The 26,751-nt window shown below is 48.6% G+C and overlaps 1 protein-coding gene across 2 annotated transcripts in view; it reads right to left on the bottom strand.

Moving 5' to 3' along the window:
• The window catches only part of STAB1 (stabilin 1), a 61,841-nt gene that overhangs the window by 13,061 nt on the left and 22,029 nt on the right, over positions 1 to 26,751 (bottom strand). For both annotated transcript variants that reach the window (XM_036737776.1, XM_036737777.1), the window contains exons 20-52: positions 25,326 to 25,421; positions 23,357 to 23,443; positions 22,709 to 22,820; positions 21,032 to 21,218; positions 20,778 to 20,871; positions 20,272 to 20,430; positions 19,213 to 19,311; positions 17,836 to 17,934; positions 17,610 to 17,657; positions 17,198 to 17,328; positions 16,556 to 16,667; positions 16,126 to 16,203; positions 15,845 to 15,946; positions 14,912 to 15,019; positions 14,328 to 14,462; positions 13,884 to 14,012; positions 13,660 to 13,716; positions 7,222 to 7,305; positions 6,597 to 6,792; positions 6,090 to 6,185; positions 5,882 to 5,927; positions 5,680 to 5,741; positions 5,321 to 5,446; positions 4,888 to 4,961; positions 4,515 to 4,589; positions 4,044 to 4,163; positions 3,432 to 3,479; positions 2,839 to 2,916; positions 2,519 to 2,665; positions 1,844 to 1,984; positions 1,221 to 1,280; positions 414 to 590; positions 113 to 199 (exon numbers count right to left, since the gene is read on the bottom strand). In XM_036737776.1, the coding sequence (XP_036593671.1) occupies positions 113 to 199; positions 414 to 590; positions 1,221 to 1,280; positions 1,844 to 1,984; positions 2,519 to 2,665; positions 2,839 to 2,916; positions 3,432 to 3,479; positions 4,044 to 4,163; positions 4,515 to 4,589; positions 4,888 to 4,961; positions 5,321 to 5,446; positions 5,680 to 5,741; positions 5,882 to 5,927; positions 6,090 to 6,185; positions 6,597 to 6,792; positions 7,222 to 7,305; positions 13,660 to 13,716; positions 13,884 to 14,012; positions 14,328 to 14,462; positions 14,912 to 15,019; positions 15,845 to 15,946; positions 16,126 to 16,203; positions 16,556 to 16,667; positions 17,198 to 17,328; positions 17,610 to 17,657; positions 17,836 to 17,934; positions 19,213 to 19,311; positions 20,272 to 20,430; positions 20,778 to 20,871; positions 21,032 to 21,218; positions 22,709 to 22,820; positions 23,357 to 23,443; positions 25,326 to 25,421 (3,450 nt within the window). The remainder of the gene's footprint in view (positions 1 to 112; positions 200 to 413; positions 591 to 1,220; positions 1,281 to 1,843; positions 1,985 to 2,518; positions 2,666 to 2,838; positions 2,917 to 3,431; positions 3,480 to 4,043; positions 4,164 to 4,514; positions 4,590 to 4,887; positions 4,962 to 5,320; positions 5,447 to 5,679; positions 5,742 to 5,881; positions 5,928 to 6,089; positions 6,186 to 6,596; positions 6,793 to 7,221; positions 7,306 to 13,659; positions 13,717 to 13,883; positions 14,013 to 14,327; positions 14,463 to 14,911; positions 15,020 to 15,844; positions 15,947 to 16,125; positions 16,204 to 16,555; positions 16,668 to 17,197; positions 17,329 to 17,609; positions 17,658 to 17,835; positions 17,935 to 19,212; positions 19,312 to 20,271; positions 20,431 to 20,777; positions 20,872 to 21,031; positions 21,219 to 22,708; positions 22,821 to 23,356; positions 23,444 to 25,325; positions 25,422 to 26,751) is intronic.

The following is a 26,751-nucleotide window of genomic DNA, read 5'->3' as shown; positions in this document are numbered from 1 at the left end:
TGCTGAGGAGGCAGGCGGGTCTAAGGGATACTGCTGAAGACAGGGGACCCTGTGATTTCTGGGGCATCCTGGCTAGGTTCTGTCCCCATCCCATTCTACCTTCTTGACTTACCGGCAGAGTCTTGCTACAAGAGAAGGAGATGGGGGAGCCATGCATTGTTCTGAGTTCACCCAGGCTGGGTATGTCAGAGGCCAGAGCCTGAGGGAGGACAGAGGGGAAAATTCAGCAAAAGCCACAAGGGATGTAGGCTAGAAACCTGAAGGGAGATGGCCCTAGGCATTCTAGCCCATGGCACAGACAGATCCCCTAGGATGTCATTTTAGAACACTGAAAAATCCTATGGGATCTCCAAGAGTAAGGTTTTGCTAAGGCTTAAGGAAGAAAGGAGGTAGCCAGTGCTGCCCATTCTCACTTTGACATTGCGGATCACATGGCCCCTCAAGATGGCTGCCAACTTCTTCCGATGGTCCTCATGGTAGAGCCAGGCCTGGCGCTCAGGGGAGAGGGCTTTCAAGGCTTCATCCGTGGGCCACAGAACAGTGAAGGGCTGGTCAGTCTTATCATGGAACATTGGAAGCACCCTGGCTGTCTGAAAAAGGCCCTAACCCTAGTCAGAATGGGAAGGACAAGGCTATGACCCCAGACCCAGACACCCACTAAACCCAGCTGCCAAGGACAGATATAAGGAGAAAGTTCTGAACAATGGGGAGATGACCCAAGGAGGCCCAGGACCCTCCCTTCCCCTGGAGCATGATGACCAGAGGGAAGTGGATTGGGCAGCATCAGTTGGGAGTGGGGAGAAGGGGGAAGCATGGGATTTTGGGGGCCCAGGAAGGCAAACTCTCTTGGCTCAGGCTCAGACCCCTCAATCCCCCATAAGCACATCTGGCTCAAACAAATGTGTACACACACACACACACACACACACACACACACACACACACACATGAGTCCTGTTAGAATGTCCACTCCTCTTTCAAGGCAGGGCCTGTTTCATGCCTCAAGAGTTTAGCACAGTGGCCAGCACATAATAGATGCTTAATCAATGCTTGAGTGACTGAGACACAGAGAGATCTACATGTGCATATACACACCCAGGTATGTATATACCGTGGACATTCCTAGACATGCAGACTGACGCACGAAGGCTTATCTGTACACCCATGCAGACACCTGGTTTAGAACAGACAGACAGACATGAGCTCACACAGACAATTACCGTCAGAAGTTTGCTAAAGATGGTGTAGCCCCAGCTCTCAGCTGCTTCTGTGATATTTTGCTGGAAATGAATGGAGCCCCCAAAGTCGTGAAAAAAGAAACCACAAAAACAAGTAAAACAACAAGCGTTCACGTTTCTATAGACCTCTGCAAGTTACAAAACACAGACACTGCAGGAGGCAGGCTGGAGGCTATGAGTTCTAATGTCCCTATTTTGTTGTTTGTCCTTCGTTCTTGAAGAGACCATGACATCAGGGAGGTGATGTCACTCACTACCTGCAAGTGAAGTGGATTTAAATGAGGCAGGACTGTGCAAAGTCACCAACCTCATTTTCTCCTCCGCAGCCATCTTGGTCCAGTGGCAAGATATAGATCAGGACAACTGGAGATGGCCCTGGACGCAGATGGCCTTTTTAAGCTAAGGTCTTTCCCAGGTCTCATTTTGACTGAGGCAACACCCATTTTTTTTTTCCCAGAGGAGGAAAGAGGCCAAGATGGCAAGAAACTCATTGGTCCATAAGTAGAAGACTGCTTCTAGGTCTGGGCTTTCCCCAGAACCGCCCCCCCTCCCACCTTCATTACCTCTGGCTCCCTTATCCACCCTCCCCAGGTATCCCTCCATACCTTGGGAGGCAGTGAAGAGCTGTTGGTCCAGTGCACAACCTCTGGGGGCAGTAGCAGTTTGTCAATGAAATGGAGGACACCGTTCACCCCAAGCTGGTCTTCAGCCACCACCTGGGCATGCTCATTGATATAGACGCGTCCCTGCAAGGGGCAAGAGAGACACAGTGCTGGTGGTTTTAGACTTACCCCCCACTTCCCACTCTGGAAACCCTGTTTACCGTCAGAGAGGAGTCTTGATTTCATGTAAAGGACATAAAGTGTCAAAGCTGAAAAGGACCTTAAATATCATCTGGGCCAGAAGACATTAACTTTTTTATAACATGGGCCCCTTGGGTAGTCTGGTGAAGCCTATGGACCCCTTCCCAGAATCATGTTTTTAAGTGCATAAAATAAAATGTGTAAGATTACAAAGAAAACTGATTGTATTTTTGAAAACACAATTTCATGGGCCCCAAGTGAACTCTTGATTCTAGAACAATCCCTTTATTCTACTGATGGGGAAGCTGAGGTCTCCAAAGAAGATTCGGTTAAGGTTATGCTGATGGCTGAGCCAGGCCTAGACTCTAGTGTTCCTGACTTCCAGCCTCAGGTTTCACTGCTTCAAAGCCAATCTCTTCCTCTATCTTCCAGAGACTTCCCTCTCCTCCCAGGCTCTCCTCCCTCAGGCCCCCTCACCTCATGCTGGGTGAAATGGAGCTTGTGGCCAGACAGGGTGGTCACATATCCTGCCTCCAGTAGGTCCTGGGTCAGCAGGCGCCTACACCCCACCGTGTGGTATCGGAACAAGAGCTGCCGATGGATGCTGAAGGTGGCCAGCTCTCTCTGGAGATGGAGAAAGAAGGTTAGGTCTGGCCCATCCATCCTTGAGACAGATGTCCAGCCGTTCTCTCCCCCCAGATTTTTTCATTTATTCCCCAAGCCTTACCCAGGCTTCTGCCTCACCCTCCCCAGCTCAGCTTAGCCCTGCCCAGGGGGGTGTCTCCTCTTAGAGTTACCCGGGTAAAGTTCTTCATTAAATCTTCTTTAGGGACAAAGACTGTGAAGGGCCCGTCTCCCTTCAATTCCTGATATTCCTGTGAGGGAGAGATGTAAGACCATGGGGGTCATGGAAACTGGAGGCCGTGAGTTCTGTACCATTGGCCCAGCTTGGGATCCAGAACCCAGAGGGGACAGAGAGACCTTTGGAGCACAATCACCATGTAAATGCATGTATGACACACCCTGATTTTACAAATGGGGCAACGGCAGTGCAGAGAGGGGAAGGGCAGAGTCAGGGGCAGAGAGGAACTAGAACCCAAGTGTCCTCACTCCCAGCCCAGAGATCTTCCTAGTAAAGCTCAAGGGATGAACTCTAGGAAGTCACAACCCTGAACTTGGGGAGTCCATGGTCCAAGGGAAAAAGAGGGCCCTGTCTTCAGGAAGCCTCCAGTGGAGAGGTGAACAGAGGGAGGAGAGAAAGAACTTTGGCCTTCAAGGAGCCGTAGGTCTGAGGGGAAGACATGGAACCTGCTGAGTGCCTGGCAGGGAGAGAAGATGGGCTAGAAGATGGTTGCCTCATTGAGGGGGAGAAGCTCAGTTCGCTGCTTACCATAAAGTAGTGGCTGAAAAAGGCCGCGTCCTTGTCCCGGAGGAGCTCCTGGGGAGGCAGTGAGGGCATGAGGGGAGGGGAGCGCACAGATGACTTTGGGGTTTTTCACTTCTACACCCCAAATACCCAAGGGCTTAGTTCTCTGCCTGTTCCCAGTCCAAGGTCTGTCCTAAGCTTAGGGCTGACAATTTATGAGGAAAGATGTGGGACTCAGGCTAGTAGAATGTGGCAGTGGCATAGGATCAAAGCCTTAGTGCAGGAAGTCAGTCCAATGATCTCATTTTACAAATGAGGAAACTGAGACCCCAAGAAATGAGGTGACTTTCCAGCTAGTTAAGAGTCTGAGGCAGGATTTGAACCTAGGTCCTCCTGATTTCAAGTCTCTGTGTCTAGTGTACTTTGCTGTCTCCCCTGGGTATAATGTGAGTGATGGGGAAAAGCAGTACTGGTGTACGGGGTGGACTCTTCAGTAAAAGAAGTGGAGCAGAGGGCTTGGGACAAGGCAAGGAATCCCAGAGCTCAGTTTGGAGCAGAAATCCCTAGACTTAGGCCCAGGTAGAGATCTCCCAGGGTCTATGAGGGGCTCAAAGACCCAGCAAGAAGGTGCCTCACCAGGCTTATCCTGGTCCGGCAGGTAAAGCCATCGCCGATGGTTGTGATGCCACAAGTGCAGGTCCTCTGTCCAGGACCTGTGTTGTTACACAAAGCGTAGGGGCTGCAGCCTCCATTATCCTGGAGGAGAAAAGAGTGGAATGGTCAGGGGAGGCATACCTTCCAAAGCCATCTTCCCTCTAACCTGGGGAAGCTGGGGCCAAGGCATGGAGACCAGCCCCAGGACAGTGCCCCCATCTCCCACCAAACCCCTGGTTTGCCCCAAACAGTATCAGGGCTACTGGATTCTGGAGTCCTGGAGAAGGAACCCTCTCATCCTCCTCCCTTCACATTGTCTGGAAATCTTCCAGGTACACGTGAGGAGTATGGCATCTGGGCCCTATTGCTAACTGTCCCTCTCCCAACCTCAGTCTCCCTTTGTATAGAATGGAAAGGTCTCCAGAATAAAGCTGTAGTATTATGAGGACACACCTTTGTGCAGAGGTTGATGGGGACACAGCTCTGGATTCCATCCCCAGTGTAACCGAGTCCACAGTTACAGGCTACCTAAACCCCAACACCGCCACCCCCCACAAACATAGTGTTACTATTTGAGTTGAGGGTTCCTGTCTGAGGGAAACACACTAATCCTGCCCTCAAGGAGCCCCTACTCTGTGAGGGAAACACCTTCCTGCCACCCAGGGAGAGTCTGATCTAAGGAAAGTAGATTTTTTTCACCACACCCCAATCCCAAGATCCAGAGGGAAGATGGAAATCTAGGGTGCTTGAAGAGGCAGAGACTGGGTGATCTCAACTCCCCATGCTGATTGATATCTCAAGCCCCAGCAGACTTCAGGTCACTGACCTGGCTGGGCCCTGTAGGGACACACTCAGCCTTGGCATGGCAGCCACCATTTTTAATCAGGCATCTGTTGATTTCTAAGGGGAGGAAAGCAAAGGTAGTGAGTGAATCAAAGGGTGAACAGGGAAAGGGGAAAGTGAAGGCAGGGGAGGGGAAAGATTGCCAGAATTCACACTATCTCCCATGGGGAGCTGTCCAGCCTCCAAGCGTCTAGGGAACTGTCTTCGTCTGTTTTTCTGTCCCCTTCAGTCTTTATGTTTCTTTCTTTCTCTCTCTCACTTGTTTTTCCCGAGGAGAGGAGACAGCCCAATCTCCTTTGATGGCCCTTCTCTACTTTTGGTGCTTCCCACCCCTCCCACCAGGAAGTCCCTTCTTATGTCTAACCTCAATCCCTCTCTGCTTCAGTCTTAGCCCATTTCTTGCCCAGGCTTCTCACCCAGACACAGCTCCCCATCTCCAGCATAGCCTTCCTTGCAGGTGCACGTCCTCTGTCCAGGGGCCACCTGGGTGCAATTGGCATGAGGGGAGCAGCCCCCATGATCCTGGGCACAAGGGTCTACTTCTTCAGATGCGCAGGGAGGGGAAAGAGAAGTCATTAGGGGACAGGAACAGTGATCAGGGATGGGGAGAGAAGGGTGAGCTGGGGACAGGTTGGGGTTGAGATTTCTTTTAGGCCAGGAGCTGTGGGACAGCCTTGGTTATATCTGAGAAAGCTGGGAAGGGTGATGGCAGGGAACTATCTACTGAAGAGTCTCTAGGGGTTGGGGGAATGCTGCTTGGGGGTATCCCAAGGACCTGAGCAGCTGGTGCCATTGCCAGTGTATCCAGCGGAACAGACACAGGAGGCGTTGATGCAGCTGTTAGGAAAAAGACACAGCCTCAGTCAGTCCTGTGCCCCCACCTCAGGGTCAAGGGGAGACCTCCAAGATGGGACCCAGGGCTACCCCACACAGTCCTCCTGACAAGCCGGAAGCCTCACTCATCAGGGATCACTCACTTGGCAAACGGGTCACATTTTTCTGGACACGATGAAGCAGTGTTCTCTGGGAGGAAATTAGGACAATGTTACATGTCAGCTCAAAGTCAGGATGGGGGCGGGAGCCCAAGATGAAGCCATGGAGAGGCTTCTTCCCCACAACCCTAGTCATCTGGGACTCCACGGGCTACCTCCCATTCCCAAGCCTTTCCCTGCCCCTGTCCCTCACCTTGGTCACAGCGGGGGCCTTTCCAGCCCACATTGCAGCTACAGCTCCCATTCCCAAGCAGCCCATCCTGGCACATTCCATGGCCACAGTTACAAACTGGGGGAAGAAGAAAGGAGAGTAATTTGGTGCTTACCGATACCCCCACTCAAATGAAGGCCACCATTCCTCTTGCCTTGTGCTTTTAGGATCAGGGTAGGAAGCCCCTTCCAATGCCTCCATTCTCCCCTCTCCCTTCCTAACCTGCCAAGAACTTTCCCCACGATCAACTGAGGAATACCATTCAAACTGTTTGGGATTAGACTATGAGCCCCGTGGGCCTGCCCCACCCTCCTCAGCAGATAAGGATCTGACTTACATGCCACACACACACACACACACACACACACACACACACTACCCTACCCTTCTGTGGTCATGGTATGAATCTTCTTCCCAAGACATAGATGGAGAAACTGGGCCCAGGAAGGGAGGAACCTTGCCCAGGCTGGCCCCTTTGTAGACCCTTACCTCCAGCACAGTCAGGCCCATAGCGCCCTAGCTCACATCCTTCACAAGCAGTGCCATGGAAGCCTTCATGACAGCGACACTCTCCATTACCCAGAAGGCCATCCTGACACTGCCCATGACCCGAACAGTTACCACCTGGACCCCCAGGGCAGGGCTCACAAAGGGTTCCAAAGTAGCCAGGGCAGCAGTCAGGGATCTAGAGGTAAACATGGGTGGGTATGTTATAATAGGAATATTGGAGGCCAATGGCAAAGCCTCAGGTCATCAAGCCCATTCAATTCACTCAGAGCAGGGAACAGAGACAGAGTTAGTTAAAACAACCAAAAATAACGAAGGCTTGTAATGGAACCCTGGCCTTCTCACTCTCAGCCCAGGGCTTATGATAGAGGTTCCAAGCCCCTGGAATGGGGGTAAGTCACCCTGTCTTCAGTCACCCCTTAGCTCCTCTGGCAGTGACAATTCTACCTCCTAGGAACTAGACTCTGGAAGGGGTAAACCCAGACCTGACCTAGGCTATTCCTGTGGGTCTTTTATTAATATATATTATTCCTCTCCTCAAGTCCAGCCCCAGCCACTACCCTTTCCCCTCTTGGATCACAGCACTGAGGGAGATCTTGAGACAAACCTCTATTTTCTTGACACATGTGTAGAAGCAGCCTGTGACCCGAATTTCATTAGCCAAGTAGATACAGCTTTCTCGGGGGCTTTTCTAGAAATATCAAAATGGGAGGGATGAGATGCAGCTTGGATGGGGACTTCTATATAAACAGAAACAGAAAGAGACAGAGGGTAGGATGTATACCAGGCTAAAGAAACTAAGACACTGAGAGAGAGAGAGAGACAGACACAGACAGACACAGAGAGAGACAGACAGACAGAAACAGAGAGAGAGAGACAGACAGACAGACAGATACAGAGGAGACAGAGGGTAGGATGTATACCAGGCTAAAGAAACTAAGACACTGAGAGAGAGAAAGACAGAGACAGACAGACACACACACACAGAGACGGAGACAGACAGACAGAGACAGAGAGAGACAGAGACAGAAACAGAGATAAGCAGGGAGAGAGATATAGAGATAAAGACCAAAAAATAGCAGACAAATCCAGATAGAAAGAGATATAGACAGAAACAATGGCAAGATGAACAGAAACAGTGATCAACTGAGACAGAAAAACTAAGACAAACTAAGATAGAAAGATTGGGGTAAATTGATAGGAAAAGATATTCAGGGGAGACACACACACACACACACACAGAGAGAGAGAGAGAGAGAGAGAGAGAGAGAGAGAGAGAGAGAGAGAGAGAGAGAGAGAGAGAGAGAGAGAGAGAATGAGAATTAAGCCAGGACAGAGTTAAAGTGAGACTGAAAGAACCCTTTCTTCAGTTGTAAAATGACTAAATTTTATCTTTAAAGTCCCTTTCAGCTTTAAATCTTATGAGCTAAACATGAAAGTGACAGAAAGTATGACAAAAGAGAGAGGCAGATATCACAGGAAATATAGCCCTAGTCCTAGAGTTAGAAAGATTTGGGGACCAAAAAGCTATTAAACTGCATGCCCTTTGACCCAGCAATACTGTTCCTATGTCTATATCCCCAAAGAGACCAAAGAAAGAGGAAAAGGACTGATGTGTGTAAAAAAAATATTTAAAACAGCTCTTTTTGTGGTTGCAAAGAATTGGAAACTGAAGGGATGCCCATCAGTTGGGGAAAGGCTGAATAAGTTATGAATAGGATGGGATGTTTTTGTGTTATAAGAAATGATGGGGGGGTGGAGGCAAGATGGCAGCTGGAAAGCAGGGACTTGCGTGAGCTCCCCACCACATCCCTCCAAAAACCTATAAAAAATGGCTCTGAACAAATTCTAGAACTGTAGAACCCAGAAAATAGCAGAGGGAAGCAGGGCTCCAGCCCAGGACAGCCTGAATGGTTGCTGGATGAGGTCTATCGAACACGGAGTGGAGGGGAGCAGAGCTCAGCGTGGGAGGCAGCAGGACCAACCAGACCAGGAGCCAGGGAGAACAGGCCCTAGCACCCTGAATCAGTGAGCTGTGGCAGTTACCAGACTTCTCAACCCACAAACACCAAAGACAACAGAGAAGATTAGTGGGAAAAGCTTTTGGGGGTCCCCGTTCAGCCACCACCCCAGGGGCAGCGGTGGAGGTGCAGCTACAGAACTACAGCTGCAGTTACTTCCGGCCCCAGGCCCATGTGGTGGGAGGAATTAAGTGGCGGATCAGAGCAGGAGTGAAGAGCCTGTTGAAGATTTGCATCAGGTCTGGGTTGGTAGTTCTTGAGGAAGGAGGAGTGCTGGGGTGGCAGAGCTGGCTATACAGAAATAACTCTGAAATCAACGGCACATCCCCTCAAGCTTGGAACAAAGTACTCTTTGCTCTACAAGCAGTCATACCCCGATGAAAAACTCAAGGGTCAAGTAAGTTGGCTGGGAACATGGCCAGGCAGCGAACACACCCAGATTCAGTCTCAGACTTTGGAATCTTTCTTTGGTGACAAAGAAGACCAAAACATATGGCCTGAAGAAGTCAACAAAGTGCAAGAGCCTACACCAAAAGCCTCCAAGAAAAGCATGAACTGGTCTCAGGCCATGGAAGAGCTCAAAAAGGAGTTGGAAAAGCAAGTTATAGAAGTAGAGGAAAAATTGGGAAGAGAAATGAGAATGATGCAAGAAAACCATGAAAAACAAGTCAATGACTTGCTAAAGGAGACCCAAAAAAATACTGAAAAATATATTGAAGAAAACAACACTTTAAAAAATAGACAAACTCAAATGGCAAAAGAGCTCCAAAAAGCCAATGAGGAGAAGAATGCCTTGAAAGGCAGAATTAGCCAAATAGAAAAGGAGGTCCAAAAGACCACTGAAGAAAATACTACCTTAAAAATGAGATTGGAGCAAGTGGAAGATAGTGACTTGATGAGAAATCAAGATATTATAAAACAGGACCAAAGGAATGAAAAAATGGAAGAAAATGTGAAATATCTCATTGGAAAAACCACTGACCTAGAAAATAGATCCAGGAGAGATAATTTAAAAATTATTGGACTACCTGAAAGCCATGATAAAAAAAGAGCCTAGATATCATCTTTCAAGAAATTATCAAGGAGAATTGCCCTGATATTCTAGAGCCAGAGGGTAAAATAGAAATTGAAAGAATCCACCTATCGCCTCCTCAAATAGATCCCAAAAAGAAAACTCCTAGGAACATTGTCGCCAAATTTCAGAGCTCCCAGGTCAAGGAGAAAATACTGCAAGCAGCCAGAAAGAAACAATTTGAATATTGTGGAAAAACAATCAGGATAACACAGGATCTGGCAGCTTCCACATTAAGGGACCAAAGGGCTTGGAATACGATATCCTGGAGGTCAATAGAGCTAGGATTAAAACCAAGAATCACCTACCCAGCAAAACTGAGTATCATGCTCCAAATAAGGCAAAATATGGATTTTCAATAAAATAGAGGACTTTCAAGCTTTCTCAGTGAAAAGACCAGAGCTGAATAGAAAATTTGACTTTCAAACACAAGAATCAAGAGAAGCATGAAAAGGTAAACAAGAAAGAGAAATCATAAGGGACTTACTAAAGTTGAACTGTTTTGTTTACATTCCTACATAGAAAGATGATATGTATGATTCATGAGGCCTCAATATCATAGTAGCTGAAAGGAATATGCATATATATATGTGTGTGTGTGTGTGTATACATATATATACATATGTGTGTGTCTATGTATGTATATATGTAGGTATATATTATATATATATATACACACACAAAGGGCACAGGGTGAGTTGAATATGAAGGATGATATCTAAAAAACTAAAATCAATTTAAGGGATAAGAGAGGAATATATTGAGAGAGAGAGAGAAAGGGAGAGATAGAATGGGGTAAATTATCTCATATAAAAGTGGCAAGAAAAAGTGGTTCTGTAGGAAGGGAAGAGGGGGCAGGTGAGGGGGAATGAGTAAATCTTGCTCTCATGGAATTTGACCTGAGGGAGGAATACCATACACAGTCAATTGGGTATCTTACCCCACAGGAAAGAAGGAGGAAGAAGATAAAAAGGGGGGATGATAGAAGGGAGGGCAGACGGGGGGAGGAGGTAATCAAAAACAAACACTTTTGAAAAGGGACAGGGTCAAGGGAGAAAATTCAATAAAGGGGGATAGGTTAGGAAGGAGCAAAACATAGTTAATCTTTCACAACATGAGTATTGTGGAAGGGTTTTACATAATGATACGCATGTGGCCTATGTTGAATTGCTTGCCTTCTTAGGGAGGGTGGGTGGGGAGGGAAGAGGGGAGAGAATTTGGAACTCAAAGTTTTTAAAAACAGACATTCAAAAACAACAACAACAACAAAAAGTTTTTGCATGCCACTAGGAAATAAGATACACAGGCAATGGGGCACAGAAATTTATCTTGCCCTACAAGAGAAGAAGGGAAAGGGGGATGGGAGGGGAGTGGGGTAACAGATGGGAGGGCTGACTGGGGAACAGGGCAACCAGAATATATGCCATCTTGGAGTGGGGGGAGGGTAGAAATGGGGAAAAAATTTGTAATTCAAACTTTTGTGAAAATCAATGGTGAAAACTAAATATATTAAATAAATTTAAAAAAACAGAAAAAAAAGAAATGATGAAGAGAATGATTTCAGAGAAACCCGGGAAGACTTGTAAGAACTGATGCAAAGTGAAGTGAGCAGAACCAGGAGAACGTTGTAACAGCAACATTGTAAGGATGATCGATTGTGAAAGACTCAGTAACTCTGATCAATGCAATGACCCACCACAATTCAAAAGGACTTATGATGAAATATGCCCTCAACCTCCTGATGAACTCAGAATGCAGATGGGAGCATATTTTCTTCTATTTCTTTTTCTTGCTTTTTTAAAAAAGAAAACATGGCTAATATGGAAATTTATTTGTATGACATCATATTTTGTAAAGGTTTTATTATTATTATTTTTTTTTCTGACCTTCTCAACAAAGTGAGGGAAGGGACGGAATTTGGAATTAAAAATAAAATAAAATTGAAGGGAAAAAAAAGAAAGCTCTGGGTTCACATCCTGCCTCGGACACTTCCATGCTGTGTGACCTTAAAGCACTATATTAATGAGTTGTTGTTGTTACTGTGCAGAGAGGCAGAAACAGAGGAGGTAACCAAAAAGGGGTGTGGCATTCTGCTTATCTGGACACCTGCCCAAAATTCCTGGTCCTTTGATTTTGATGTCTAACTGCTGATCTTGCTAACTGTGAGAAGAGCTGGCTGGGTTTGCTGCTCTTTAGTGCCATCTAGAGCCAGAGAAAGAGGGAACTTCTCAGGAGCTTGACTTCATAGATTTCGAGTCCTCTCCAGTTTGTTCCAGGTCTTCATGTATTCTGTCTCTTCCCTCTTCAATCGACACTTCATAGAACTAATCAAATTATTTTCTTAACACACTTTTTTTGTGTTGTCGAGTCATTTCAGATGCATCCAACTCTTCATGACCCCATTTGGGGTTTTCTTGGCAAAGATACTGGACTGCTCTGCCATTTCTTTCTCCAGCTCATTTTACAAATGAGGAAACTGAGGCAAACAGGGTTAAGCGATTTGCCCAGGGTCACACAGCTAGTATCTGAGGCTGGATTTGAACTCAAGTTTTCCTGACTCCCAGCCCAGCACTCTATCCACTGAGCCACCTAGCTGCCACACAGATCTGACTATGTCACTTCCTTACTCAAAAATTTTCAGTGATAATCCAAAAAGAAAAGCTGGAAGGAACAGAGATTTATAGTTTCATATAAAATCCCCTTTTTTGGTGCTACTTTGTAAATGGAACTGTTCCTTTGATTTGGTGTTCGTTGAATTCAGAATGATTTTTAAAAAAACAAACCTGTTCAGTGGTTTCAAAGTGTATACAGCATAAAATGTTTACTTATTAGCTTGGCATTCAAGACCCTACATTCATTCACTTCATAAACCACTCTAACAGATGTTCCATTATGCTAGCCTTTATTTTCCATGTCCACAAGGCAAAATGCTGTGTTGGAAAGAAGACTAACTATATGTCAGAAGACCTGGGTCCCTGTCTAAGTAATGGCACCTCCTAACATAACCTTAACCTTAAACAAATCATCTCTCCTCTGTGTGAAAAAGGACCATCACTACACTTACAACCTCACATGACGTTGGGGGGATAAAAAAGATAATGTATTAAAACACTTTGTGAGCCTTAAAATGGTGTCAGTTACGATGATGAGGACGAGGATGATGATGATAATGATTTTCCAGGGTGTTTGGAGGGGAACAGAACTCTCAAAGACCATCAAGATCAACCCCTCATCCCTACTGTACAGAGGGGGAAACTAACACCCAGAGAGGGAATGGGAAGTGCACTTGGGAGTTGGTTCTGTTGTAGTTGGTTCTACAAGGAAGCAGGCTGCCTTATAAAGTAGTGAGTTGCCTATCATTTTGAGTGTGCCACCAAAGGCTAGGTGACCTCTGTTAGGGAGGCTGCTTTACAGTATTGAGGCAGGCTGGGGTTGGGATTGGGGAAGTGCTAGATTAGAGACCCCTGAGGTGTCTCTCAGCTCTGAGAGCCTAAAGCCTTGGCTTCTGATTCTCAGTTTGGCCTCCTCTAACCCATTAAAATGTGAGATCCTTGAGGGCATGGACTGTGTTTTCACCTTTTTTTTCTGTATCCCCAGTGCTTAGCACAGAGCCTGGGACATAAATAAATGTTTTTTGATGGCCTGACTCAGAAGTTCCTCATTTATCCCCTCCTTGTCCCGAATATTTATCTAGCACAAATCTGGACACAGCAAATGTTCAATGGTATTGGGAGGGAGAAGGGGAGGGAGAGAAGGAGGGAGGAAGGGAGAGAGGGGGAGAAAGAGAAGGAGAGAGGGAGGGGAGAGGGAGAGGGGAGAGAGAAGGGGAAAGGAAGAGGATTAGGAAGGCAGAGAGGGAGAGACAGACAAACACAAAGACAGACACACTTAGAACATTGAATGAAAGAATAAGACAGAGAGGAGGACACCTTCCCACCTCCCCATCAATCACCTGGGTCCTGTAGCCAGAAGGACAGCGGTTTCTCCGTTCACAGCTGCCGCATTTCTTCTGTACGCCCCAGGATAAGAGGAATGAAAGATACAGGAGTCAGGCCATGGACAGCTCCCGCCTGAGATGAAATTCTGCACAGCACAAGCACCACCCTCACCTCCAGGTGTGGGCAAGTCCCGCCGCCCTCTCCAGAGCCCCGCCCGTCCCCAAACCCCAGTCCTCACCCTGACTGCAGCCTCGTGAGAGCGAGGACAAATGTTGGACCTCTCGGCCAGTACCCCTCCCAAGCCCAGCACAACACCACCCTGGGGCTTCAGCGTGGGACCCACCACGGGGACCTGGTTCACCAGGGGCTACGGGAGAGAGGAAAAGAGAGAGAAAGGCTGCAGTCTGGCGTCGCATTTACCCCTCTCCATCCCCGATTCTATTTGAGGGAGGTCCAAGGACAGGTGGCAGGAGAGCCTGTTTGAAGCAGGGTTCCCATCACTAGATGCACGGAACCTACAAGTCTCTATGGAGGCCATTGGGCTTCTTTACCCACCGCGGAGAGGAGGCGGAGCAGGTGGTCGTAAGAGTGTGGCTTCTGTTGGAGGTGTGGCCGGCCTCCACTGGGCGGGGCCTCACGTGGGCGGGGTCTCGAGGCCCTCCCTCAGGAATATCGTACTCACCAGGTCCCCCTGCCTGACGTAGAAGATTAGCTCGTACGAGGCGCCCAGGAGGGAATTTCGGTGCATCCCGGTCCGCATGGCATCCGGGGTGAGAGCCTCGAAAAGGAGCACGTGGCGCATCACAGTTTCTAGGTCCTGGGAGAGGAAGCGGGGGACAGGCAGCGGGGCTCAGAGCACGTGACCCAGAGGGATGTGGGGATGTCCCACCCCTGTCCTCAGCCTCTCAGCTCAGCCTTGTGCCCCAACAAAGCAGGACTGTGTATACGAGTATCCTGCTAAGGTGCATATTATATTCACATATAAGCAGATAAATTCCAGGCATAATAATGATAGCTAGTGTTTATATAGCATTTTATGTTATCTCATTTGATCCTCACAAGGTTGTAAATATCATTCACGTTTTACAGACGGGGTAATTGAGGCAGCCATAGGTTATGCTTACTGGTACAGACACATGCTTTTACCCATCCCTACCTGGAGTTTTCTCTGACAGTGGTAGTGCAGACTGGTGTGTCCCTCCACCCTCATGGCCCCAGGCCCTGAGTTCTGAGTCCCTCCTACCTCAGTCCAGCTTACTCACTCACCAGAGTACTCAGATTGGCTTTCAGGCAGTACTCCTCCACTGAGCTATTTGTGGGCACAAAGAGGGTATAGGCAGCAGCAGCCTCGATCTGGGCCAGTAGCTGGTATTGCTGGGGAGAAGAAGGCAGAGGCTAAGCTCAGCACCGCCAGTGGAGGGGAGACCAGGCAAAGCCTTCCCTTGTCCTCTTCTGAAAACCCTCTATCCAGCGATGGGCTAAGAATCCCAGACAGATCAGACTGGGAGGAGTCTAAGACACTGCCTGACTCATTTCTCCATTGGATGGCTGGGTAAACTGAGGCTCACAGACGAGAAATAATTGGCCTAAGAATACACTGGAATCTAGGTCTTCTGACTCCCTAATTTGGGTCCTATGGGTTCATGGCTTTTAAACCTCCTTCTTGTCCCCACATCCATCAATGTTCCTCGAAAATGTCTGCTCACTACATCCCCTAGGACCTAGAGATCAGAGCTCACAGGCGTGGGAGGGAAGAAGGAAGCCCCCGGAAGTCAAAACCTCTTGGGTATTTCTGAGGGTCAAAAGCCTCCTAGACAACATAGATGAAGGATCATAGGCTTAGCACTGGAAGGAACATTAGAGACTATCTGGTCCAATTTTCTCACTCGAAAGCAAAGCTTCTTAACTTTTTTTATTTCATGGACCCCTTTGGCAGTTTGGTAAATGATGTTTTTAAATGCATAATATAAAATGCATAGAGTTACAAAGGAAACCAATTATACTGAAGTACAATTATAAAATTTGTTTTTTGATTCATGAGCCCCAGGTTAGAAACTTCTGCTTTCAAGCCAAGCTGTGATTCCAATCCATTTCCTGACTCCAGCTCCAAGGCTCTTCCCCTTTTCTCATTTCCCTATTCACTTAGGTCATCTTCAAACCTCCCCTCTCACCCCCATGCTCACTCCGGGCACAACTTACCAATAACAATTCCTTAAAGATGCTGAAGGAGGGGATGGCATCCAGCTGCTGCCTCAGGCTGAGCCGGGGAGGGGGAGCATCCATCCGAGATGGCAGTAGTACCTGAGGACCAAAAAGCCTGAGCTGGCTGTGCCCTGGACTTGGGACCCCCTAGCTCAGGAATCATAGCTGGGCAGTTTGGGGGGCAGGAACTTGGGGATCAGAACGAGCCCTGCCGATGTTGGCAACACATGACCTGGGCCATCCTCAAGGGAGGCTCGAGTAGGGGTAGAGGAACAGACCTTATTGAGAATATGTAGGACTCCATTGGTGGCAAGGATATCAGCTACCGCCATGCTCACATTCTGAATGGTGATTTCCTGATAAAAGCCATTGAAAAGAGCTTAGACAGACACGGAATCAGAGAGAAAGAGGCAGAAACATATATGGATGCCCATACACCAAGGCCTGGGATCTCAGTTATGTCCCATGGGGCTCTGAGTACAGTGACTGAGCCCACCCACAGAAAGAGGATGGGGCAATGACCCTGAGCTCTGGTCTTCCTCTTCTCCTTCTGAGGGCACACCACAGGGCTCCCCATTTGTGGCCCCCTGTGGAGTTCTGGCCTGTCTTAGCCCTCCTTCCAGGTTCACCCCACCTCTCCACCTCAGAATCCTGGGGAATGTGAAGGGGAAACATGGTATGAATCAGCCAAATGGGCCCAAGTCTTACCCCACTACTGTTGCTGATCTCCCAACGTGTGGGTGGATTCAGGGTGGTCACCTCCTGTCCAAAGAGGCCAGACAGCTGCCTAGTGGTAAGAGCCCCTGGGAGGAAGTGAGCCCTGCATGGGGGGGAATTAGGGAGGAAACAGCAACAAAGGCCATCAGAGGGAGTATCAAAAAGTTAAGAGGGCCTGTGCTTCCTCGGGGATAGAGAAAGGGCAAAGACAAAGACTGGGAGAGTTAGAAACTGGAGAAGAAACTCATTGGAGAGATAAAGCCAGAAGCTAAGTACCCCAAGGCAGGAGTCTGAGAATCCCTAGCCCTCCATCTCTCAAGGGGAAAGGAAACTGGGGGGGGGGAGGAAGAGGGTAGAAGGGTAGTAGAGGTAGAAGGGTAATTCAGACATCTCTGGGGGATTAGTCCACATCCAATGCTTTAGACCTGGTTACCACTTCCCTGTGCTGAATTTGGGATGAGAAGACAAGGGTTTGAATCTGCCTGTCACCACTTGTATGATCTTTGGGAAGGTTCTTTGCCTCATTTTCCTCATCTATAAAATGGATGACCTCTAAGGTGCCTTCCATCTCTAAGGCTATAGTGCTGTGATCTGTGATCCTTAGACCAAGTGAGGCAGCCCCTCCCCTCGTACCTGAGCAGGTGAAGCAACTGTTGTTGCTGCAGCCAAAAAGCCTTGTCTTCAGGGCTCAGACTCCGGATAGCAGATTCTGATGGCACCAAGGCTGTAAAATTGCCCCTGGTAGGGAGGGCAAAGCCAGCTCTCTGGAACCAGAGAACATGGGGAGGTCACCAGAGAGGTAGATGCTGAGGCCACATTGCAGCCTCCCCATGAGAGCCATAGCCAGCCGAGTTGAAGGTGTACATTACACGTAGAAAATTAGAGGAAGTCCCTAAGGTCTCCCTCCAACCCAGGTTCTGGGCAAAGCCAGATCACAAGTGAGTATCCAAGCTGCAGGTTCCTGGACCTGACACAGATCGTATCCTGGAATTTACTCCAGTGAGCTGAACTGGGCTCAAAAGATCCCTTCCCCACACCATCCTACCTTAATCCATTGATAGAACTCAGCAAAATGGTCATTTCTCTTTAGCTCCTAGAGAGAGGGCAGGGATGGTCTGTGGCTGGAGCTTGCGATGGGGGTAGGGAAGAGCAGCTCTGACCCTCCCTTCACCCAGGTCCAAGGTCTCAAATACCCTCCCCCATCAGGGAAGATAACCCCCACCAAGGCTAATCTAGATGGGCAAGGGAAGGAGAAGGGGAGGTCCACTCACCTCCATGACGGTCCCATAGCAGGTGAAGCCATCTCCGCCATAGCCATCCGGGCACAAACAGAGCGGCTGTCCTCCATCCCCGCGGGGCCGGCATGTGGCCTAGGGACACAGAGACCCGAGATGAAGAGACACAGAGATTCAAAGGCAGACAGAGAGAAACAGAGGTACGATCAAAGATTCACATCCCAGTCGAATTTCAGAGTTGGAAGGGGATCTCCTTCCATCCCACTTATACCAGACTCAGGAGTAGCTTCTATGCAATAAGAGTAACTCGCCTTTCTTTACCACTTGAAGGATTGCAAAGCAGTTTCCTCATTGTAAACCAAGTGCTGTAGCTAGTTATAATAGCTTATTAATTAATTATTAATAATTAATCAATTGTATTATTATATAACATATTAATATTGTATGATTTATATATAATATAATACTTATTAATTAATTGTTATTATTCCTATCATACAGATGAAGAAACTGAGTCTCAGTAAACAAAGAGGCAACGTGTGGTAGAAAGAGTGCTGATTTGGGGGTTAGAGGACCTGGATTCATTTACTGCCTGTGTGATCTTGGGCCAATCCCCTCATCTATCTGGGCCTCGGTTTCCTCATCTGTAAAATGAAGGGGTTGGACTAGGTGACCTTGAAGGTCCTATGGTCCCCTGACCAAGGAGGCATGATGGCACAGGTGGAGTGCTGGAGATCTTTCGGGATTCTGATCTAGTTGTCCAATATGTTGGTGCCCACCTTGACGTCATCTGCAAGTCTGACAAATGCACTCTCCAACCTTAGAGAGGCTGTGTGACATAATGTAAAAATCCCAGGACTTGGGATCAGGAAAGAGCTGGGTTAGAAGCCTGCCTTTGACATGGACAGAGGCTTTGTTTTGTGTCTCTGAGCCTCCCATCTATAACAGGGGGGAAGGGTGATCACAACACCCGTAGCGTCTGTCTCAACGTCATTGTACATGCCGTGGCACGAGATCAGAGTGATTGGCCAACCTTAAAGTCCTCTGTGGGTGTTGGCCTCATTCCTTGCACCAGAGACACCAAGACATTATAGACTGACACTGAGATGCACAGACTCACAGAGATAGATACAGACTGACAGCAAAGGATGGAGAAACTGAGGCACACAGTGACAGGCACACAGGCAGACACAGGTAGACACAGCAGAGGGAGACTCATGTTGGCTGGAAAACACTTCCAAAAGGCAAGGACACGGGCTGGCAGACAGGATCCTACACGCAGGAAGGGTTTCACAAAGATAGAATGGATGTCCTAGAGCCCTGCCCTGGTCACTGAACTTAACTAACCCCAACCCTACCCAAGAGCCAGGGTGGCAGGGACAGGCCTCCAGGCCTCAGGTCCCTTCTACTCACCAGCACATGGCACCCGCCATTGTGGGCCATCAGACATGGGTTGATGAGGCTACACTCGTAACCATCCCCTGCGAAGCCTGGCTTGCAGGTACAGGAACTCTAGAGGGGTAGCAGTAAACACCAATCAGGGTGGACCTCCTCTCCCCCAAAAGAACCTCCTTCCCTCTTCCTCGCCTCTGCGATGTGGTGATGGAGACTCTCTCTTCCTTCTCCCTTTTCTTGTCCAAAGCTTTCTCTTTCACCTTTTTCAAGGATGCTCCCTTGATCATAGTTACCTCCCAATTCTCTGGACTAATTTAGCTCTTTATTCTGGTCTACTGTCTGGTGCTTCACAGTAATGGTTTATAGTTGGGAGCCCTAGCTTCCCAGCTAGACTGAGGGAGAAAGCTGCATTGTGGAGAAGAACCCAGAGCTGGGAGGGAGGCAGAGGACCTGGGCTCTGCCACTGACCTATGGGAACTTGGATAAGTCTATTCTCTGCTTTGGGCTTCTGTTTCTTCTGTAAAATGAGGGGGCTGGACTAGATCAGCTCGAATGTCCCTCTCAGCTCTGCCACTCTACGTTCCAGGCTCCCTCCCAGCTCTGCCATTCTATGCTCCAGGCTCCCTCCCAGCTCTGCCATTCTGTGTTCTAAGCTCCCATTCAGCTCTGACATTCTGTGTTCCAGGCTCCCTCCCAGCTCTGACATTCTGTGTTCTAAGCTCCCTCCCAGCTCTGACATTCTGTGTTCCAGGCTCCCTCCCAGATCTGCCATTCTGTGTTCTAAGCTCCCTCCCAGCTCTGCCATTCTGTCTTCTAAGCTCCCTCCTAGCTCTGACATTCTGTGTTCCAGGCTCCTCCCCAGCTCTGTCATTCTGTGTTCTGAGGCCTATTAGAACATTCTCTGTTCTACTATTCTATCTTCAACACTGCATCCTGGTATTCTCTACTATTATAGTCTTCAAGCTGATGGACAGCAGGAGCCCAGGGCTCTAAGCCCTATCCTGTGGTGTGACTTTCTGGGGATGGTCAATTGATAGTGGGCAGGATATTGGGCAGTCATCTTTCCAGGGTCCCTACCTGTCCCGGGCCAATATAGTTGCAGTGGGCCTCCACATGGCAGCCACCCCGAGTCTCCAGCTCGCATGGGTTAATGGCAACACAGACTTTGCCATCTCCTTTCCAGCCCTTGTTGCATACGCATCGCTGGGGCTCTGAAACGCCCTTGATACACTGGGCCTAGGGGAGCCATGGGGAGCCCTTCTCAGAGCTGCAGAGAATGCCACCTCCACAACCCCACTGGAGCCTGTGCACAAACCAAAACCCAGGGGCCTTGGCAGCCCAGGTCTTTCCCTAACTTAAAAGTTTGACCCACACACAGCTCCCTCTGGGTAGGACTAGCCTCTCTCTTCTATCTGGATGTTGACATCCATCCCTCCCCATCTTTGTAGGCATTCTCTTCGGGGCAGCCCTCCCCCATCTCTTAGAGTCTTTGTGTCCCCTACAGGTCTGAGGTCCAGACTCGTGAGTTCAGCAGGGAGAGGCTGGGAATGCCCTGAGGAAAGGGGGACAGGAAGGTCACTAACATTCTCAGAGCAACCGCCTCGATCTGGTTGGTCACAGGGATGCCTGACCTCACAGGAGAAGCCATCACCCTCGAAGCCAGGGGGACAGACACACCTGAGGTGAGTAAGAGAGCAGAGGGTTCAAGGCTCAGGAGAGACCCTGGTTGGGGGCAGAGGCTATGCAAGGTCACAAGGTCACATAGCTGGTGGGAGAGATGGGGGGAGGACAGATGATGGAAAAGCTAGCGTGGGCTCAGGGACAGGGTAGGACTCACATGGCACGGCCTTCGAGGGTAACACAGCGGGCACGGGGGTGGCAATGCTGGGCCAGGCCGGTGGGGCCACAGTCGGCTGAGGACTCATTGCAGAAGGGGCCAGTAAAGCCCTTGGTGCACGTGTCCCTTTGACATATGCCCCCACTGCCTGGCCGGTTGTCACAGATACCATGGACACATCCACACTCTAGAAGGGAGCGGAGGCAAGAAAGGTGGAGAAAGGGAAGGGGGCCATGAGCAAGAAACTCCCCCCACCCCACGCTTGTCCCCTCCCCCATCCTCCATCCCCCAGCCCCCAATGGATGACTCCCCCTGTTATCCCACCCTAAGACCCTTGGATGAGTGAGGAATTCAAGACCAGAGGGAAGGAGGAAGCAGGGGAACTGACGTGCCCATTTGGCGTCTGGTTGCCTATTCCTGAGGTCTTCCTGTCTAGCTTCTCTCTCCAATTCAAATAGGTATGTGTAGATGTGTTTGCGTGAACATGTGCATGTGTTTGAGTCACACATGATCTTTGACTTCATGGGCTGGAGATTTCAAGCCCCCCATTCCATTGTGTCATCTACCCCCACCCCATACATACACTCACACACACACACTGGCAGGAAGTTAGTGTCTGACTAAAATCCTCTCTGCTTCACCTTAAGCCAAAGAGTCAAGACTCTGAGTTGGAAGGCTCCTTAGTGGGCACCTAGGCCAACCTGTCACTGAACCCCCTCTACAGCAGCCCTGACAAATGGCCATCCACCCTCCGCTAAGCCACCTCCAGTGATGGGGATCTCACTACTGCTCAAGGCATCTTTGGAAAATTCTAAGACATGGTTGGCTTTCCTTCCTATCCAGCTGAAATCTGCTTCTTGACAGCTCCCATCAGTTGCTCCTAATTCTTCCCTCCTGGCCACAGCAGGAGAGGTCTGAGCCCACAACAGTCCTTCAAATACTCAAGGACAGCCATGGCGTCTTGGCTAAACCTCCCTTCCTCTAGGCTAAACATCTCTGACTCCTTTAGAGGATGCATTTATGATAAAAGTGCTCATCAGATCCCACCTGGCTACTTTCCTGGAACTTCATCCACTCCACAAACCAACTCACACCTCCTCAGTACCCCGCCTCCCTCTGCTTGGAGAGGGTGGGAGGTAGACATCTAGGATCTCCGCCCAACCCCCCCCCCCACCCTAACCCTCCACCATTTAAGGAGAGCAGCCGTGAATTCTCCTCATTCCCCACCCAGCTTCTTTCCCAGACTTCATTATCTCCAGAAACATCATTCTGCAAGATGAAACCAAGCCAGAAACTCACACCTCCTCAGATCATGTCCCAGCCCAGTGTGACTTCACCACATCCCCCTAAGCTCTTTCCCTGCATTAGACCATGAGCCTCTTTTTATGTGCTATTAGACTATGAGCTTCTGGAGGGCAGGGCATGTATTGTGTCCTTCTTTATATCCCCAGCTTAATCAGTGTGGATTGATTATTGATAAATTGATCTCATCCCCAGCAGTGCTGCCCTCCCGTGAGTACTCTAGCTTGTCAGTATCTCTCCTACAAAATGCTGCTTCAGACTAACTCCAAGTCTCTTGACCCTCCCAGCTTTTCCTGGCCCTTCTGTCTGCCAGGGGACCCCGCTCCTTTGGTGGGGGAAGGGATGGACTCTGGACCCTGGGCAGGGGGCTCTGACCTTCCTCACATTGCTCTCCATGCCGGTTGGGATCTGCACAGATGTGGCAGGCGATGCCCTTGTAGGCTTTTTGGCATATACAGGCCCCATTGCCCTGGATACCATCACTGCACTGAGAAGGGGAGCCAGGCTCAGTCTGGGGCTGCCCCCCAGCCCCTCAGGCCTTTTGTTGATTCCTCTCCCCATCGACCATCTCCAACCTGTTCCTTCCCCTCCAGTTCAAACCTCCGTCCTCCTGTCCTGCTCCACTCCTGTCCCAAGAGGGATCCGTGGGGCCAGGCAGTGAGGATAGTGAACTGCTGTGCCAGCTGTGTATGACATCATCAGAGAACTAAGAATATCCCATCCATCCCCTGGAATGGGGGGTTAGGCAAGACTGTCAGAGAGCTGGATTAGGGTTATTGAAAGGGAGAAGGAAAGCTGCAAGTAGGAATTCTGACACCCAGGGTCAAACTTAGTAGTTGGGGAAGATGAACCTCAAAAGAGGGATGAGACCTTCAGCAGGTGGCACCACTTAGCTCTTGACTGAAAGGACTAGGGTAAGAAAAAAAACATGCCTGCCCCCCACCAGATGACGACACCCTGAGCCAAAGCCACAGCAGCCGCGTCCTAGTTATTGCTCCCTGTTAGGGAATGGTTGAAACTCACGTTGCCTTTGCCGTAGCAAGGATTTGAGAACCCCCCAGGACACTGGGAACAGTCAGGGCCAAAGAAGCCTTTACAACAGCCAAGCTTCTGTAAGAGAGAAGATTTCCAGTCTTCAGGGCTAGGGAGCAGAATAAGCCTTTGGAGTAACTGGCCTTGCCTCCTAGCCCTATTCCATTTCCAACTCTGACACTAATTCACTGTGTGGTCTTGGAGAAGTCCCCTTCCTGTTCTGAGCTTCAGTTTTTCTATTTACAAAGGAGGGCTTGGGTTGGATGTTCTCCAAGGTTAGTTCATCAGCCAACAAGCATTTATTAAATGCCTATTCTGCATCAGGCACCGTGAAGTACAAAGAAAGGCAAAACAAAGAAATGCAAAACCCACTACTGCGGTCCTCACAGAGCTCACAACAGTGCCTGGCATAGAGTAAGCCTTTAATAAATGTTGCTTGTTGGTTGGGAAGCGAGTAAGTATATATACAAGATCCATATAGTGTAAATAGAAAGTGATCTCAGAGCGGGAAGACTTCAGCAGGGTCTGGAGTGAAACCACCCAGGAATGGCCTGCTGAAGAAGGTGGGCATTAAACTGAGTCTTGAAGGAAGCCAGGGAAGCCAGGAGGCTGAGGTGAGAATGGCGGACAGCCTTTGAAGAGGCATAGAGTGAGGAGACGGACAGTGAGGAAGAGTGGGAAGTCAGAATGGCTGAATCATCAAATGTGTTTGGAGCAGTCAGGTATGAGGACTCTCAACGCCAAACAAAATGTTTGATATTGGGTCCTAAAGGCTTTCAAGAGCCACTGGGGGCTTATTGAGCAGAAGGATGATGTGTTTACTTGTCAGATGGGTGGAGAATGAATTGGAGTACAGAGAGACTTTAGGCAGAAAGACCCACCAGTAGGCTCCTGCAATAGTCCAAGCATAAGGTGATGAGGGCTTGCACCAAGGTAGGAGCTATATGAGTGGAGAGAAGGGGATGCACATAAGAAACATCATAAAGGTAGAAATGACAAGATCTGGCAATGGAATGGATATGTGGGGAAAACACAAGAGAAGAGTCAAGGATTACTCCAACATTGTGAACAAGCAATACTAGAGGCATAGTAGAGGAACAGTCTGAAAGAGGAAAAGGTGTGGGGTGGGGTGAAGATAATAATCTCTGTTTTGGAAATGTTGGTTTTGAAATGCTTATGGGACATCCACTTTGAGTGGTCCAAAAGGCAGGTGATGTTGCAAGACTGGAGATTCAAGAGAGGGGTTAGAGACGTACATATAAATCTGGGAGTCTTCTGCCTAGAAATGATCACTGAACCCATAGAAAGGATCATTAAACACCAGAGAGCTGAAGAGATCACCGAGATAGTCTAGAGGAAGAAGAGAGTCCAGGACTGAGCTTTGTTAGTTAATGTGTATGGTATGGGCCATCTAAAATTGTTAATAAAATCCCTAGGATTATTTAATCCCCTCCATCCTATGTCTTCCATTCCAACCTTTCAGTCCTGTTCAGGCTGCATCCCAAAGCCTCTCATCTCTAATACACTACCTCTCTGTCCTGTCTTCTCCATCGCATGCCCTCCGCTCACCCCCTCACTCTGTCCCTTCTGCCTTCTCTGTCTCATGCCCTTTATTCATCCCATCTGGTCTTTCTCCATCCTGTATTTCCATTTGCCCTCCACTCCTTCTGCCCTGACAGAAGAATGTGGGAGGAGAATAAGCCTCACTTAAAATGTCATTTCAAACCAACTGTCAATCAGGGCTAGAATTCACTGTCTACCATCTTTTCTCCCTCATCAGGAGAGTGGAGGCCTTGCTCCTGATTGGCTCACTCAAAGCAAGCCACTCCTTGGTTTCCTTAGTCTTATAGGGGGCGTCCTACACAAAACAGGGCCATCAATTTCATCTGCAACTCCACATGCCCAGTCCTAGTTCTCAATCCCAGGTCCTCCCGTCCCAAATTTCTTGTGATTCACTCACCACAACAGTCTGGTTGCAGTATCGAGCACAGCCCTTCTTCATCACATTCAGGCCATCTGGGTCATGGATGTAAACACACTCCTTGGGAAAAATGTTCTAGGAGGAGGAAGTAAAAGGAAGTGGGAGTTTTGGGAGGGATAGCTGTGAATCGCTGTTGAACCAGACTTCTCCATCCTGATCCCCTTCTTCCCATACTGACTTACGGTGTGACCTAGGACGAGTAGTTTGACCTTTCTGGGTTTGCAGCCTAACACTTTGTAAACTATAAAGTGCTCTGTAAATTTTCACTAGTATCGTTAACATTAGATAACCCAATCCCAAAGCCCATTGGTATGGGACTCTGTCCTGACAGGTGTGTAATTGGTGAGAGCGAGAGAGAGGAGAGAGGCGAACTCTTCAATTTTTGTCAGCAATACCCCTGCTCCTCATGAAGGAGTGGGTATTGATCTCCACCAATCAGGAAAGTTCCATACCAATGTTCTTTGGGTCTGGAGTTACAATCATCATGACTGCTATAATTCCCTTTATTGGGAGGCATCCTGGCATAGTGCATAGAGTCAAGGAGACCTAGGTTCAGGTCCCATCTTTGACACATGCTGGTTGTGTGATGGCAGGGAAGTCACTTGTCAGTGTTCTAGGCCAGTGGCATCAAACTCAAATAGAAAATAAATAGAGATCCCTGTGGGTGCATATTGACTTAGAAAACCACATATTAACATTATGTATGTTGCAGTATATTTTTATTCATTTTGTTAAATATTTCCCAAGCACATTTGAATCTGGTTCTGGCTACCCTTGGGAGTGCTGTGGTCCACGTGGGATGCACAGGCATCGTGTTTCACACTTTTTGCCTAGAGCACAGAGAGCCTAAGTGCCTAGGGTCACACAGTCAGTAGGTGTCAAAGGCAGGATTCAATGCAGATCCTTTTGGTTTTGAGGCTGGCTCTCTATCCACTAGGACATCCTGCCTCTGGGGCAGCCAGAGACAGCTGCTGCTATCTCAAACTTCTACTCTCTGGTCACAATTCTGTAGCTACAAAGAAATCAATAGGCAGAGAGGTTGCCTGACAATCCTCATTATTTCTCTTCTTATTATTATCATTATTATCATTTGCAGGATTGGGGGGAGATTCTGAGGCAGGAGATTCCCATCTTGTTTGGGGACTACAAGGTAGCAAAAGCAGAGTGTGCCATACCCAGACCTCTCCCCCACAGCTCAGGAGTCACTCATACACTATTCAAGTGAGGGCTGGGTAATTCCCTTCCCCAGTGAGTTATTTCTGAACTTATGGATTATTTTTCCTCATAAATATTCCTAGCAAACGCCCTGGTTTGGTCCGAGGGCATGAAGAGAGAAAAGGACAGAGGGGATCTTGGGGCCTTGAGCTGGGGTTCAGGGATCAGGGGAGGTTTTCACCTTTTACTA

This window comes from Trichosurus vulpecula, chromosome 9, assembly GCF_011100635.1.
Source record: "Trichosurus vulpecula isolate mTriVul1 chromosome 9, mTriVul1.pri, whole genome shotgun sequence".
Classification (NCBI taxonomy): Eukaryota; Metazoa; Chordata; class Mammalia; order Diprotodontia; family Phalangeridae; genus Trichosurus; species Trichosurus vulpecula.
Note: the sequence above shows the minus strand (reverse complement) of the source record. Positions and strands in the feature narration are given on the sequence as shown.